Source organism: Dromaius novaehollandiae, chromosome 3, assembly GCF_036370855.1.
Source record: "Dromaius novaehollandiae isolate bDroNov1 chromosome 3, bDroNov1.hap1, whole genome shotgun sequence".
Taxonomy (NCBI): domain Eukaryota; kingdom Metazoa; phylum Chordata; class Aves; order Casuariiformes; family Dromaiidae; genus Dromaius; species Dromaius novaehollandiae.
In genome coordinates, this window is record NC_088100.1 from 86,428,896 (window position 1) to 86,445,651 (window position 16,756).

Here is a 16,756-nt window from a genome sequence, read left to right on the forward strand (position 1 = left end):
CGGAGACAGGTCTGTCTCCCATCTCGTTGTCCTTGCTCCCTGCTACTTCTAACTCTGGTGATCGCTTATTTCTTAATGTTACCCACTTGGCTGTTTTGATTCTGTCTTAGTCTGGTTCTTATCAAGCCTCTTAGGTCACTCCTTCAGCATGTTTTTTTGTGGATTTGCCAACTTTTTTTCCACTGAAATCCTTCCTTGGACCCCTCCTTTTCTTCTTCTCTGACTGATCCCATGTATTTCTGAGGTTGCCACTATAATTTTATTCTTTTGAATCTGACCCATTTTCCCCTTTTGTTTAAGTGTGGTCCCACAGATACATTTTGTTTTTTAAAGATGTTAGGTTACAGTTTATAAAAATAATTCAGTAAGTTCTGTTCAGTCTATGATCTATTTCTCAGGGCCTGAGATGAATATAAACAGATTATTTAAAAGTCATATTCTCTCACTCTGATGTCCCTTTCTGGATGCCCTCCAGTGAATTTAATTTAATATGGCTAATGCTGAACTCTTTCTGCTGTCTTGACATGTTTGCAGTCACACATCTGATTACATTCTCATCTTCCATACTACTCGTGCTCAGTGGTCACCTCTAATTCTCTCTTTCTCTTACCACTGTGTATCCGAATCTTTTGTCTTTTTTCTCAGTAACACCTCAAAAATGTCTCCTTTTCTTTCTCTCCAGACATTTCAAGCTTTAGTGTGGGCCTCTGCCTCCCCCCATTAAACAAAAATGAAATATCCTCTGGCTGAAGGGTATGTAAGAAATAAACACTTTTTGGAAATCTGTCTGTCCGTCCCTAGTGGCTGTGGTATGTTACTAAATAATCTTATTACTGTAGTGCAGTTATAGTCCTAAGCTTTTTAGCACATTACCTCATTGTGTTATCCTATTAGAGTAAAATCAACACACAGTCAAGCTGGCTAAACAGTTCATCTTTGGCAAGAATGTATACCACAAACATAAGTTTTACAAGCACCTATTAGTAGGATCATAACTTCCAACAAGTAAAGATCTTGTCTCCTGTTTAGCTCCTCTGTTTGTCATGTATCACAGGAGCTAGAAAATGGCAGTCTTTGGAAAGCCGTCAGTTATGCATATGAAATGCATACGCCTGGGTTAGAACTGAAACTGTTCAGACACCAGTAAAAAAAGCTGATGTTTTGCTATCAATGCAAGGTAGCTTTAATTAGCTGTTAAGTTATTTAGCTAGTTGTTAAGAAATATTGACTGACTTGGCATTTGTCTGCATTTTATCTAGTAGTTGCAATTATTTCAAGCTGCAAATTTCTAGTCTCCAGTTATGACTTCCTATTCCAGATTTCCCAGTTCACATTGTGCAGTCTTAAGCTATGGGAAATTTTTTCCCCTTCATTGTGGATTTTTGCTTTTTTCTGACATTCTTTCCAAGTAGTTTTGTGTTTTGTTCCTGAACTTAAGTTTTAAAACACTTGAATTCTCCATGAATGACTAGAAGAATTTTCTCATAGAGGCTTTTTACTCTGATTTTGTACAGACTCTTGGGGGGAAAACTGAGCATACTGTTGTATCCAGAGTACAAGCAATCTAATACACCCTTGTGTTGGAAGCTTCATCTCTGTTGCACCCTAGCTGCTAAATGGCCCCACAACTACTTTTGTCTTGTGACACAAACCAGCAATATGGTCCTCCATACGCATCTGAAATGTTGTTTCAAGACATTTCTGCCTTTACTCACTAAGCTGTGATCTTTGTTTATTTCTGATGTTGTTTTGATTGCGTGGTTGCATCCTTTTTGGTGCTTCTGCTGTATGCTGTTAGTGTGTTGAGTAAAGCTGTTAGTGATGTAGAAATGGTTAGGTATATGAAATGTTTATAAACGCATTAATGATGTATAAATGATTTTAGCATATTCTATAATGAAAGAGATAAATGGGCATCTTCTGGAGGATGTCTGTCTTTGCTGTGTTATGATATGGTTTATACACAGGTGTATTTGACAGTGTAGGGTAGGAACTGCACCTTGGGTGATTTATTGCTATGATGCCTGGCTAGGTTGTCATCTACTTCTGAAATAATGCTTCCTCAAGGAAGCAGAGAGCCAGACAGCATAAACAGGAAATGCTATAGAAATGGCTACTTTCCTATTATCAACTGTGGTGCACAGGTGCTTTTTAAGGAAGTAAAGATGTTGCTTGCTTTCTGCTGAGTAGTAGCAAATGTTGGGACTTTGCAGATGAGCTGGAGAAGGAGTTAATGACACCTGAGTCTTTTCTTAATGGTAGCTTCTTCTATTTGCACTGGTTATAGCAGTCTGAAAGTTGGTAGCTGAACAGATTGTGGACACCCCCCTCTCTCAGGAATCAGAGAGCCAAAGCTCTCTGAGCTAGTGATTGGTTTCCAAGGAGCAACTGTCCAAAGAATTGACTTCAGTTATGAGAGCTTTTCTTTCAAACAAACTGCATCACAACACTGGCAACAGTGCAGCATTTCTTCACGCATATGTGCAATCCTAAGGAATAAAATGTATAAGATTTTATATAGTCCCATCTTATGACGTTTGGCACGACAGTATGTTGGGGATCACTAGCGAATAAGACTTTCAAAGTAAACAAGTGAAAATTGTTAAACAGGACATACATAACGGTTTGTTACTCTGCTGCCTTGATCTTTGTTTGTCATGTAGTTACCATGGCAGTTGAGTTTGGCTAGATTAAAGCCCTCATCTCTGCTCTTCCTTTTCCATTGCCCAATCACTGACACTTTGTCTTTTGTAGTAAGCAACTCTGAATGTTCCTAAGAGTCATAAAATGGAAACAGTTGGATGATCACTGGCTGAAGTGTTCCTATTATGCTCCTTCCCAGCTTCTTTTTAAATTTTAAATTTTTAAATAAAAGTTATTGCGGGACAGGGAGAGCAAGGTAAGAACTCTGGAACCGAGTGATAATAGATGTGGGAGTCTGAAATTTAGTTTCCTGATTTCCTTTCCCCGTGATAGCCTAAAGCACTGGGCTCTCTTGGTCTCTCTTATCCCCAGGACTTGGTACTGAAATCTCAGCAAAGTCTGTGAGCATCAAACACACACATTTGTCCTGCTTTGTAGAGGAGGAGGAGGAAGTCATTTCTGAGTGATCACAGAGAAGGAATGTTTGATGAATTTTTGGCACTTGAAAAGTGTTTTTAAATGTTTTGATCATTTCCGAGAAGAAAATTAGACAAACAAGTGAATGCATCAAATTTAGTTCACAAGGATAAAATGCCATTTCAGCCATGTACTACAGCATCATGACTGGCTTGCTGCTTTTCAGCCTTGTAAAGCATCTGTGCTCACTAGTATGGCCAAAGGTAGTACGAGCTGAGAACCGTGTTTAATCACTGCTCTGGTTCTGTCAATGATCAGAGCTTTGTTACTGAACCTGTCCTCAAAAAGTAAACCACTTTTCCCATTCTTGTTAGTATTGATTTCTTTATTTTAAAAGCTGCTTGAAATAAAGCAGTCTCCTGCTGATAAAAGCATTCTGAGGTAGTCTGGTTCTAATTTCTGGAACTAAGCCTTACTTGTCCAGTTAACTATTTCTATGCCGAGGGAATATGCAGTAGGCTTTCTTTCATTTCAGAGGTTGTATACCTAATACATCAGAATGATTAAACTTCCTGAATAGAAAAAATTTTCCTTCCATGCACATGAAACAGAGGGTAGTAAGTGTAAATTACAAGCAGTTGTGTACAAATGTGGCACAAGCTCTTAGGAGCACTTAGAAATATAGGCCCGGAAAATGTGGTCTGAGTCGTGGAGTCTAGCCTCTGCTTATCCCAAGTTCCATAAAATGTAATTCCTCTATGAGTTTATCCAGTTCAACCTTAAATGCAGTTATGCTTTTCCCCTCTCCCCACTCCCCCAGCTCCTCCCAGTGAAAGGCTGTGCTGATAGAAGTTGATTTAATGATCAGAAACCTTTTGGTAACTACCACCCTGTGTTGACTCCCAGCCCACTTATATCTATCTACAGACATGCCAACCCTTTCTGACCTCCCCTCTTCAGGATAACTTTGAATGCTTGAGGTTCTACTGAAAAATAGCCCAAGTTACTGGGCTCATTTGAACTGAGATGGCCCGAATGATAGGACCTGATTGTACCATCGCTTGACCCAGGAGTCATCACGGAGGGTGGTATCAATTCACTATAGCGTAAGAAAGGTTAGAGTTACTGTTAATGCACTTCCCCCATCTGATGGGATGTTGAGCTGAAGAGCGAGGCTACTCCTGGCAGAGCAGTATGCCTCTGTACTGCACCCTGACCTTTCCCACCTTGCCGTGCATGATTGGACTTCAAACGTTTTCTTTTTTCTTGAGAGTTGTCAGAATACCTGTGGTCAGATTTTTTTTTTCTTCCTTGGGTCTCATATTGCTGATTTAAGCTTTTTGCAACCAGTTTGGACAGACCTATATCCATTTATTGCTGTTTCACATTGATCACTTGTACATCTTTTAACCATTTCTCACAAGGGCTAGCTTTGTATTTTTAACTGGAAGCAGATGAAAGGTTGACAAAAACTGAAGCAGCACTGAGCAGAAGTTCACATTATCTGCGTATCTTCAGGAGCAATACTGCTGTAAAAAGCATAGGTACAAGGTTGCACATTATATCCGTTCAGGAGAGGATATGGTAATCACTCTAATTCAGCCCTTGGCCCAGATGGAATAAAAAGGGATTAAGCATAGTTTAAAGTGGAAAAAGGTGTGTCTGCTTTTCTGAAGGCTCTAGGTCCACCAGCACACCCTCTGATATTTGCTGCAAGTGTAGCTCAAGGGCCTGGTTTTGGATCCACCAGCCTCTTCCTGTATGCTATTTGTTAGAGGCCCAAGGTTTGAACAGCTCACCGCACTGGCTTCCATCTTTAAAGCCTGGCAGGGTAACACATCTTTAGCTCAGACAGTGAAGGAACATAATTAATATTTAATATATTATGGACCTGAAATGTAACGTTATGGTACTTGAGAATGAAAGTTTGTCATGAAAAGCTGCACTTTCTCTGGTGAGAGCTGGCTGGGAAGAGAGCGAGTTCAACTACAGATCTGCCTCTCTGTGGCTCTATTCTAAGCATTAGCATCTACAAGCGGTAAGATATCTATTGATTAGGTACCATGAGATCTTGCAGGCAGTTTGCCTTGCCCGTGTGTGTGCTCTGCATTTTTAAGAACCAGTGGAAAGCACTGCGTAAGGACATGTGGAAGCAAGAACTCTGTTCTTGACGTTACATTTAGCGTGCTGGGCTCTGACTGCTTTAAGCTTTTGATGTCTGCACAGAAGCAAGTCCGAATGAATAAGACTGGGATCTTTCATGTGGGGGTTATTTCTCCCCCTAAAGGAGCGGTCTGTTTATTTTTTCCCCTTCTAAATAGTGGAGTTTGAGCAAGATGAAATGGAAATTCCAGATATATTCAGAGCTTGATCATGGTAAGAGAATTAACTAGCTGTACTTACAATATCTGGTAAAGATTGCCTCTGAAATGAAAAGATTAAAGGAGAGAAAGTTGGATGTGGAATTCTATAGGTTCATGAATGCTTGCAGTGAATTTATTAATGATAATGGCAAATCAGCATATTTATTTGAATTATTTTATTTTACCTGAATAGTAATCCAACATCAGAACTGGCTGCATGTTGCTTTCTTCAAAATGTTCTCATAATCATGCAAATTCATGGCATTATCAGCTTTGGAGAAGGAGAGGCAAGATGGGTTAATATATTAACCACTATGGAGATAAAGACAAAAAGCCAAGAGGATTAGATTTTTGACGGTATCTGCAGTGATAGGGAAGATATTCAGTTGATTCATCTCTTTTTGAAGGGCATGGAGGTGGAGATGGGGTTAATCTTTTTCCATTTTATGTCATTTATAGACTATCAACACAGGAAAATCCAGACCTTCAAATCTACCTTTCTCTCATGGTTTTTCATATTTGAATGTCTGTTTACAAGTATCCAAGTGATTAGACTTCAGCTGTTGTTAGATATCTTGTTTATATATTGAACACTGGTATGATTTAATTGTAATGCAAGGTCTTTTGAGGCAGCTTTGCAAGTTTACATTTATCATCATGAGTGAGAAGTCTATTCTCTCATCCTCTTCTATGTTGAATAGTGAGTGGTAAAATTCCAAAAAACAGAAGAACAAACCTAGAAAATACGTGATCTTTTACACTCACAAACAACTCTCCCATGCTGGGTTAGGAGTCAATCGGAGTGATGTGATGTCTTAGTTTATAACTGTTCATAGTTTATATGCTCTAAATTCTATCAGCAAGTACGCGATACCTCATGTTTTATTACCCTGATAATGTATCCCATCTGTACCATAGTTCTGAGACATACTGAGATTTGTTAATATATCTTAATTCATGTAGATGAATCATGCTTCAAAAATTCCTTATTAAATGATTGTATTTTATCTTCTAAGAACTGGCATGCCTGAAATATCATGTCTAGGTAAACTTTAACTGTTTGTCTTCCTCCTTTACACTATGTCAATATCTACAATGTATCTTCTTTTTTATGGCCACATAGCCATGCTTGCAATCCCACTGAAAACCAGCTGTGCTCACCCTCCATAGAGGTTGTTCTTCCCATCGTTCCCTGGATTGCTAAAATTTTGCAGCTCTGAGTAGTGGAGTGGGCAATGATATTTTGTTATGATTTGTCTCTGAGTTACTTCTTGCATCTTATTTTCCTCTGTTTTGGAGGTTTGGATAATACAGATAATGAGATAAATAGTAATATCAAGCACCTTTTTCTCTTCTTTATTAACCACAGTATGTATGGGTATGATTGTCTCCCTCCCACAGGACTGGAAAAATGGGGAAAACCACAAAAATACACATCCCCATGAAAAAGCTGAAATTGGTATTAATTGGATAAATCTGGAGTATTAGTATCACTAAAAGAATTGTACTAGCCATGCTTGTTTGGATGCTCAAATGCAGTAGCATAATAAATGAGGAAAAGATAGGCTTTTTGGAGACCACAGAATTCAGAGCTAGGTAAAGAACCTAATGTGATTTGGTTTTGTACTATTTTTTATCCATCTATTTTTACCTTTATCTAAGGTCTATATATGCAGCTGGATTTTTGCTATGTTTTTCATGCTGAAAAATTCTAATCAGCTTCTTCCTTCCCCCTGACTATTTGAGGCACCCTCCATAAACCAAACCTTTTTCTCTATAACCAGCATTTGCCTGTTCTAAGTAAGCTGCTCTCAGTAAAATAAGCTCTTCTCTTTCTCTAAACTTATCTTTTTGGCAAGAACAAGCTTAGTCACATTGTATAGAAATTATCCAAAAAAAAGAATTAATTCCCCTACATGCATCTGCAAAACATGTTTATGATGAGTAAAAGGAGGAAGAAAAAAGAAAAAAAGTAAACATTTTAATCTAAAAATGAAATATGCAGCAGAATATCTTACCAAGTGACTGTATCTTTTTGCAATGCTCAGGCAATAATGGGGGTGAAGGGTAATAAATGTGATCTTTGTAAGAAGATATTGCTGTGTGATATGACTGTGATTTGATCCTGTGGCTTGACCCCCACCACTCCATTTTGTATTACAAAATTTTGCATATTTCCAGATAAATTACTGGGATATTTATGCTCTTGTTTTCATTGATCTTTGCAGAGTTGTACAGTATTATAAAGACTTCATCACAAGCTGTGTGTTGGTGCATGCTGGGAGTCACAACAATAACAAATTGAACTGTGGTTCACTAAATTTTCTTTTGTTTTCAAACATAGGAACCTGTCTGCCCTACTCTTCATCATACAGTCTGGATGTCTCCTACTGTTAATGAGTGAATTGCATCAAAGCTATTAAGTATTATTACTTAATAGATATATTCTTTATAGATATATTCTAACCTGGGGCCAGGAGATTGAGAATATATATATTTAATTCTAAAAGCAAAGTTGCTTTTCGAGCTGCCTTTCTATGAATATAGAAATGTGAATGAGAAAAACAGATTAACAGGGTTGTAAAGAAAAAATAGTGGGGTTCAGCTTATGCTGAAATGATCTGGGGAATAGTCACACTTCCTTATTTGCACATTTGGTGTAAAAAGATTACAAAGAGTACAACTGCAGTATTTTTTTTCCTTCTCTAACCCATGAACTAGCCCTATGTAAGGAGGTTCTGTCATAATGGACAGAATGTATTGTGTCTCTCAGAGAAGGAGAAGTGGAAAAGAATTCCTCGTATGCTCAAAAAACGCTGAACTGTATTCTCACATCTCAGAGTGCTGTTCTCGATGCTATAGATAAATAGAGGATTAGATTTTTTTTTTTATTATTGTTAGTAGAGATCCTTTTAAAACCACAACATTTATTTCTTTTAACGTAGATTTGTGTTAAGTGTTTGTCAGGAGATGAAGAACATAAAAACAAGTCTGTGGTGATATAGGGGTGGATAAAAAACTATTTGTGTTGGAAGCAAAAGTTTTGATGTTTTGAGCTTGTCCTTCTTATACAATGAACTTCTCAACTTTTTCTTTTTAATAACCACAGCAAGACCAGCTTTATACTTGGGCTGCAGTTAGCCAACCCACACATTCATCAGATTACATTGAAGGAAGCTTTCCAAGGAGAATTCCATCTGTGTGGCCTCCACCCAAACCTCCAGATGAGGAGAAAAGACTCAAAAATACGGAAGCAGGTATAGTTCTCGGACACAAATGAGATGTATGGCATTGGGGGGGAGCTGCTGTGTTTGAGAATCCAAAGCATAACATAAGATATTAACTCCTAACAAATATCTGATTTTGAAGATCTTGGACTAGTATCAGAAATACTGTTAGGTAGTATGAATCTAGTCAAAAATAGTCATCAAAATGTTTTTTTTTTTTTAACCACCAAGATGTGCACCTGGCATCTGCTGACTAATGGATTTTACCAGGTGTTATAGCCTTTGTTCTTTTCCAGTTTATATTCCCTCAGAGCCATGAAATCTGGGTACTTTTCTCCTCTTAAAAACATGGAAAACTTCAGAAGGCCACTAGTGATACACTGAATGTTACTGGAGTGGTGTAAGGTATTTTTTTGTGGATTCACCAGTCTCCTGCGGACAGACAGGCAGTTTATCTGAAAAATAAATTGAGGTCTTGTTTAAGAAGTCAGCTTATCCCAAAAGTTGTGGGATCCCTATACCAGCCTGCCAACTTTTTTGAAATCTTCTGTACTTTCATTAAAAGCTGTGTTTAAGCTTAGAATTATAAAGAATAAAATAAAAAATGCTTTCGTAGCTTAGAAAGAAATGTAGGAGAGAATTTCAAACCTGTTTTCTATTAATAGTGTTGATGGGCAAATACCACAGGTTCTTGGAGGGTTGGTTTTGCATTAAGATTCAATAGCTCTCAACACCGTCAGGCTGCATTCATCCCCATGACCTCCATGGTGAGCCACTGGCTATTCTCAAATTTTCCATTTCCTACCACTCCTTTTTTCATTGCTCAAATTTGAAGAGTTAAGTCATTATTTCAACAGAACTATTTGTATTGCTTGTAGGCTTTGGGTGGAGTTAATTTCAGATTTGTTTCTCTTTGGGACTTCTTTACCGCTTCCTCTGGAACACAAGCAAAGTGTATAAATGGACACCATATATCATAGCAACACTTTACTTTTTCTGGTATCACTTATTCCAGTGTTCTCAAGCAAAATAACTGGTGCCAACAAAAATGCAGCCTTGCATTATAATTCTGCAATATATTGTACTAATGATTCTGTTTGTGCTGTGGCTTTTACCAAAGCAGCTCTATTAGTTATCGAGGGAACGCTTCTGCGCCCATCTCACTGATGTAGTTCAGAAAGTGAAATGCTGCAGTACTTGACTATTGGACTAGTCTGCTATTGGACTAATGAGCCACTATTTTATATTAGATTCAATGAAAGTGCTGCCATATGTGGTAGCTGAGTTCATTGTTGTCTCCTCAAAGAGGAAAAGTTGTGTATCTTTTGACATGGAGTTTTAGCTAATGGACGTGCATTCAGAACTCTTATGAACAGACTCTGGACTAGGAAGGCATAAGGTTGAATACTGTATTCTTTATTTTACCTTGAGATTTTAGCCCAGCAAAGGCTGGTGCATGTTTTTTACAGGTTTGTGTGCTCTGATACCTAGAATAAGGCAGCTGATTAGATAAAATATTTTAAAATGTATGGATTTTGAATGTTTACTAATTTGGAAGGCTATTTCTACCATGAGGATAATATCAGTAACTTTTAAACACGTTCATCTTATGCATGGTGTATTTTCTTCCTAAGTTTTTCTGTCTAATATTCCTACTCTGTAGACATAATGTATATCGTATTTCTTTGTTCCTTACCTCAGACACTGCCTCATCAACTAAATGCAACTGAAAATCACCATTTTGTGTGTGGCATAAGCAATTTAGGAGTACCCTTGTCAATGTGCAAAAATACTAAGAAATAGAAGTAAAATGGAAAACTGTGTATTGTGACAATTTCTAAATGGAATGTAAACAGTTCTCAAAAATTACTTGAGGTGTCAATTTTAAAAGTTTTTTTTTTTTTTTTTTTTTTTTTTTTTGCTTGTTGGTATGAATTTGAAGCATAGGACATGGAGGGAAGAGGAAAAATGATTCTTCTGAATATCATTTGGGTAGATGTAGAATGTAATTTTTTGTTTGATTATTTGCATGCTTGCCGTGTGGAAGATCCTGGAGGTGAGTGATGTTTCAGGTGAATCCTGAAAGGTAAACGACCCAAGATTTGTGACAAAATTGTTTTATGTGTATGTGTCTTTGCAAGCTGGAGGGGCAAAGCATTCTTCTAAGGATTGAAATTACTGTGTATACAGAAGCCATATTTTTGCATTAAATGTAATGATTGTTGTATTGGCTAAAGATACAGTATTAAAATTAGACAATTGTTTATAAACCAAAACTTTAATTTTAGGCAAACTATTGATTCAGAGAGGAATGTGGCAGGATATTTTTGTGCAGAGTCTTTATTTTCATTATACACGTGTTAGGATGACAACAATACCAGGCCTTCAAGCGTTAAGTAAGGGAAGAGTGAATTCTGCAAGGTGTTAAGTAATCCGTCCCTAAATTAGCAAAGCACGTAATCATCAGTTTAATGTAGTATATATTAAATAAATTTGCTGTGTGCTCTGTGGGGACGGCAAGAAGGAATGTCATTGGGTATAGGAAGAAGGTTATTAAGGGGTTCTTTTCTTTCGGTGTTTTTTGTTGTTGTTTGGGGGGAGGGGGGAGTTACATTGACTATTTGGTAGTCTGTTAAAAACTGATGTTTGGAAATACCTAATATGAATTTAGGTTCAAGACACTAGATGCTTTTACAAAAAAAATGTTTCCCATTTCCATTCTGGAGTCAGGGAGATTTGGGGACAAAATATGACAATTCCACCACTAAGATCAGTGTTTATGGCATTGATTTTGCATGTGCAGAACGTAAATCTGTTTCTTCTCTTCTGGGATTAAACCCTGCTAATCTCATGCCCCAGCACATTGCCTGAGTGTAACACAACAGGGTGTTAGAAATTTGGTTGTTTTCATCCTTTGCTGTTGACACTATTCCACTTAACATACAGGAAGAAGCAAGTATGCAAGCACTAGAACAAAATGCAAAATGAAACAGCCCCAACACGCTAAATCTCTGAATTCTAAGTTAGTGCCTTTACCAGAACTAGCCTTGTCTAGACATTTATTTCCCTTGTTCTATGAAAAATGAACAAAGAAAATGTTTGGTTTGAGTTAAAGGGAACATTTCTTTTATCATATAACCCTTTCTTTTTTCTTTCCTTTTTGGGGGGTTTTACTTAACAAAGATAACCCCCATAGTTTTGATGCAAGTGCATTTTATTTTGCAAGTTTTGGCAGCCTAACCTTAAAATTAACTGCCGATATCATTCTGCACTGAGCTTATATTTATAAACCTTTTCAGAACAAAGCCTGCCTAAGCTAAAAATAAGCTAAGGAATTGTATCAAAATGTTAAATATTGATAAATGTATAGAAACTGCCTTTTCCTATGAGATTTTTTTTTAAGAACTTTTCAGTAAGGGACATAGTTTGTGCTGATTTGCATAACAGGAAAAATTAACAAATGGGAAAGATACTGTTTAAGCGTTTCTTGGCTGAAGCTGGGGGCATTGCAGCAAATGGAGAGTTGGTCAGTCTATAGGAAAATCATGCAAGATACTTCAGACTAATACTCTGGGTTCTCCACAGGTATAATGCAGTATCCCCTAGGCTCTTGTCTTTGGGTGGTTTTTTCTGTTTTGTACTGCTTCAGATGCAAAAATCTCTGCATAAATATGTAATAATTGAAAGCACTAGAGAACCTGAGCTGTCAAAGCTTAAGCAAATTGCTAATTTAATTCTGAGAATAGTATTGCATTTGGCAGGCCAACACAGATATCTAAACAAATACATGTTTGATAAGAATGGAGAGAGTAGTGCATTTGTGTAATGGTGATACATAAATATCATATCTCCCTTGGGACTGTTGGGACTTGTGTAACAGTCTGTTGCTTTACTGCATTGTGGCAAATTAAAGGGATTGTTAAAGAAACTAAAAAGAAAGGGAAGGAGGATGGCACATGTGAGTACTTAGGAAAACAGTAGGCCAAAGCCAAGTCTAAAGGAGGCTATTAGAGAAGCAGGGTATACTCAGTGCAGCAGTTGAATAAGGACAGTTATTCAGGAAGTATGCAGAAAGAAAGTGTAGGTCTGGCCCAGAGCTGTGGCAATACTGACTGTCATTTAACTGGCTTAGGTATAAGCAGTAGTGTAGCCACAGTAGAGTGCACCTCTACTTGAGCTGGTTTATCCATGGAACCATATGGCATCCAGATGCATATTTTCTCTTGATCACTCTACTGTTTGTTAACTTTTGATGTTCTTCATTTATACTTTGCAGGTTTTCTTTTCTTTTCCATACGCTTTTTTCTGACCTAAGAACAGCTATCTCAAATGGTCTTCTGAGAGCTACAGTGGGGAGATTAGTTTAGAAAACTTAGTTACTGGTATTGAAAGACTGTGGATAGCTTTAGAATTAGTCATGTGTATATGCATGTCTTGTCCAGTATTAGGACCTCAGCCAAGAGTAAAGCCTAGTGTGAACAAGGATGACACTCATCCAAAGTTTGTCTCTACCATATGGAAATCTAAAACTGCATACGTGGCCCCCGGGGAAATAGCCAGTCTCCAAATACTAGTTGAAGCTTTCCTGGTTTTGCAAATCAGGTTGAGTTAGTCAAAGAAGTTCTCTTCTTCCAAATAATTTGTAAAACAAGTATCTGACAGTTTCTTATTTTAAGAATGCTGATACTCTTCAGTTCCTTCAGAGGAGGCGTAAAAGTTTTTTGCTAGAAAATAATCATTCTCTGCTTTGAGGTTTTTGTTTGTTTGTTTGTTTTGGGGTTTTTTTAGTAGCCATGAGGGGCAAGTGTCCAATTCATCAGTAGCATCCTAAATTTCCCTCACTAAATGAAGCTATATGAAAGTCAGCAACGAGGCATGATTCATCCATATCAAAGCTTTTCAAAGTGAGAGATGATGAGCTATTTCTCATATGACAGTCTATCCTCGCCCAAGTCCCTATCACTGGAAACAATTCTGTCAGATGAGATTCCAAATGCTGCTTTTGTAAACAATGAAAGAATGTAATAAAAAGATCAAGAATTGTTTATATTCAAGGAGTATCCTTGCAGCATAACTGCCACTGGCAATGAGACTTCCCCCTTGCACATCTCACCTCCAACAGTTGGGATTGTCAGAAAACTGTAAGGTGGCCAGATGTCCAGACATTTAGAATCTGATGGTTATGGACCAGAACAGATTCTACTCTTCCTGCAAACAGCAGATTTGCCTGCCGTATAGCGGTACCCCTAAAAGACATAAGAAAGGTGAGTGTGACACACATTCTCTGGACAGGTTTAAGAAATATTTCTGTTCTTGCACTGTGTACAAAGGTAGGCTATGCTAGTTAACAAGGTATATCAACATCATTAGCAATAGCCAGTAAGCCCCTTATAGAACTTTGCACTTTGTAGCTGATAGTTTTTTTTTTTTTTTTCCTTACTAAGTATTGTCCTATCAAGCAAGGAAACTGAGGCACAGAGAGGTTATTAAAGGTCAGAGGAGAAATCTGTGGAAAGTAGGGAATGGAAACCAGAGCTTTTAATTCACAGCCCTGTGCTTTGACCACAAGACTTTTTCTCTTCCATAAATAAATTCAAAAGAAGTCTCCGTTATTCTCTGCAAGGACTTACTGAAGGACTTCAGAGTACTGAATGTGCACTGGGTTGTTACATGCTTCTGTCGTTGCCAGCACAAAATCTGTGATTGCTTCTATCTAGCAAGCAATCAAAATACTGCACTGCAGAAACAAAGTAGGAATGTACAGTACATGTTTCTCCTTCATATGAAAACCCTGATTCTGATCATATTTATCTATTTCTTTTTTAATTTTCAAATACTGGTGGGTAGCTTTGGTTTAAATGTTTTTTATGAAAATGCAGGTCCCAAAAACAAATATTGGTAGAAAGACTAATTGTTATCCAGCTTTTAAAATTAGAAAGGGAATCCAGCTTGGGAAATTCTCTGTTCTGCCATTTACCAGGGAAAATGCATGGATAAAAGTTCTTAAATGCTTAATCACTGCCATTTTATTTTTCATTGTGACAGCAATGGTTGGTGATCTGTGGTTGTATCTGTAACTATTAATCTGGGACAAATTGACTTTTTTTCCTCTAAAGACAGTAATTAAGTGAGAGAATGCTTAAATAATCATTAGGATCCTCATTAGTTATTTTTGAAGTAGAAAATAATTGAAGGGAGCTATTCTTAGAAATGAAATGCTGCTGTTTATTTTTTCACTGTAAATGCGTATCATGTGGTCAAAATTCTGGAAGTCAAATTCATGCTGATTCTTCACCCAAATGAAAGGGGAGTGGAATCCAATCCAAAGGTGAAGAATTAGTTTTATGTCCTCAGTTTGAATGCCCCAAGTTCTGGGAAGCTGTGACTGTACAATTATAAAATATTGGTCCCTTCTCTTTCCAAAACCATCCCTTTGTAAGGCTGAGATGCTGGAGACAGGCTACACTGCAACAAAGATGAAGTTGAGGTTTCATAAAACTTACTTGCGCTAGTAAGCCAAATTCTCCTTCAAGCCCACTTTAAAATGTGAGTTTAGATCTATATCTCTGTCTGTCTTGTAGTGGAGATCTGAAATTTTGTATTAGAGCAGAGGAGGGCTGGTGGAAGATTTGGAAAAAAAAAATCACAGCTGCTAACAGGCACCATCCTGCTTACGGGTTCTCTTGGCCTTTCATGAACAGATATGATCTGTACAGTTTACGGACAGAATACTTTTTGATGAGATTGTGTGGGAAAGAACAAGCATGAGCATTTTCCCTGGACCTTCTGTGGAATATAGATAATAGAGCTATAAATAGCTACTTTTTTTGAATCGGAAATTTTGACAACAGACTTCAAGTTTTATGTGCTATGCTTTTAATGATACCATTTAATGCTGAGTCATATTAAATACATTGCAAGTTGAGGTAAAGTTGGCTTTATTTATGTATACAACCTGTTTGCTTAATTTCAGATGGATAATTTGGAAACTAGGACAGCTAACACTGTTGTTAACTCTATCACGTGTTTAATCTTCTCTTCATAAAATCTATATTTTCTTTCCAAATTCAGAGTTGAAATCTACAATCCTAGAATCAGAGAAACAATGCATAGATGATGTCCAGCAGCTACAGGTAAGGTTTTGGCAAAAGTGTCTTATCTAGTATTTTGTAAAAGACTGGGAAAAACAGTACTTTAGACAGTTTTGCAATAGTTCTTCTGTTTTTGTGTAATGGATGTTCAGAATGCAAGCATTCAGAAGTGTCTTTTACATTCTAAATTCTGAGCTCAATTCTAATTTCAAAATACTGATAAGCTCCATAGGTTTTTTATTTTTAGGTAAAGAAATTCAAGGTTTCTACCTGCCTGAGATCATTCTTGTAAAACATTATTGTTCAAATCCCTCAGAAGTAACACTTGAATCCAGAGGTCTGATGGTATTAATGAGGAATGAGCAATAGAAGATCTGATTATATTAGTTAATCTACCAACTTCAAGTAATAACAGGGGCAGAGGGAGTTAGAGCTGATCTATCTCTTTTTTCACTCAAGTCTATATCAATGGCATTAGGTGACCAGATTTAGGGTGACATGCTGGATGTCAGAAGGAGATGTTCAGCATATATACAGTCTAAATTTATAGTAAATGTGTTAGCATTTGCATGATATTCTGCATTAAATATAGTGTGATTTGATGGAAATGAAGAATTTCAAATTCCAGTTCCCCAAAAGACTTGCTTATTTTCTAGGAAAGCTCTCTGATCACAGGTACCAGACTTATCTTACTAGCAGATAAGACTAATTGTTTGGGAAGGCATGAAGAGGATGGCAGACTTCTGGTTTCCTTAAAGCTTGGTTTGGAACAGGCAGTGGCTAAAAGCTCTTGATTTCTCTCTCCTCTCTCCCCCTGCCCACCCTCTTTTTTTATATGGCTCAAGCATCACTGCATCAAGCATTGTCTGTGAAAATGTTCAGCAATTTACTTTTGAGAGAGAAAATAAGAAATGCCCCATGAAATGAATGCTATTGATCATCAATATTACTGATCATTATACAAAATTAAAATTATGCAAACTTAATCCTGGTTCAGTCAGGGATACTACACATG

At 37.3% G+C, this 16,756-nt stretch overlaps 1 protein-coding gene across 2 annotated transcripts in view; it reads left to right on the forward strand.

Moving 5' to 3' along the window:
• Nucleotides 1-16,756, forward strand: part of FMN2 (formin 2) — a 170,239-nt gene that overhangs the window by 23,687 nt on the left and 129,796 nt on the right. For both annotated transcript variants that reach the window (XM_064509355.1, XM_064509354.1), the window contains exons 3-4: nt 8,533-8,680; nt 15,722-15,783. In XM_064509355.1, coding sequence (XP_064365425.1) covers nt 8,533-8,680; nt 15,722-15,783 — 210 coding nt within the window. The remainder of the gene's footprint in view (nt 1-8,532; nt 8,681-15,721; nt 15,784-16,756) is intronic.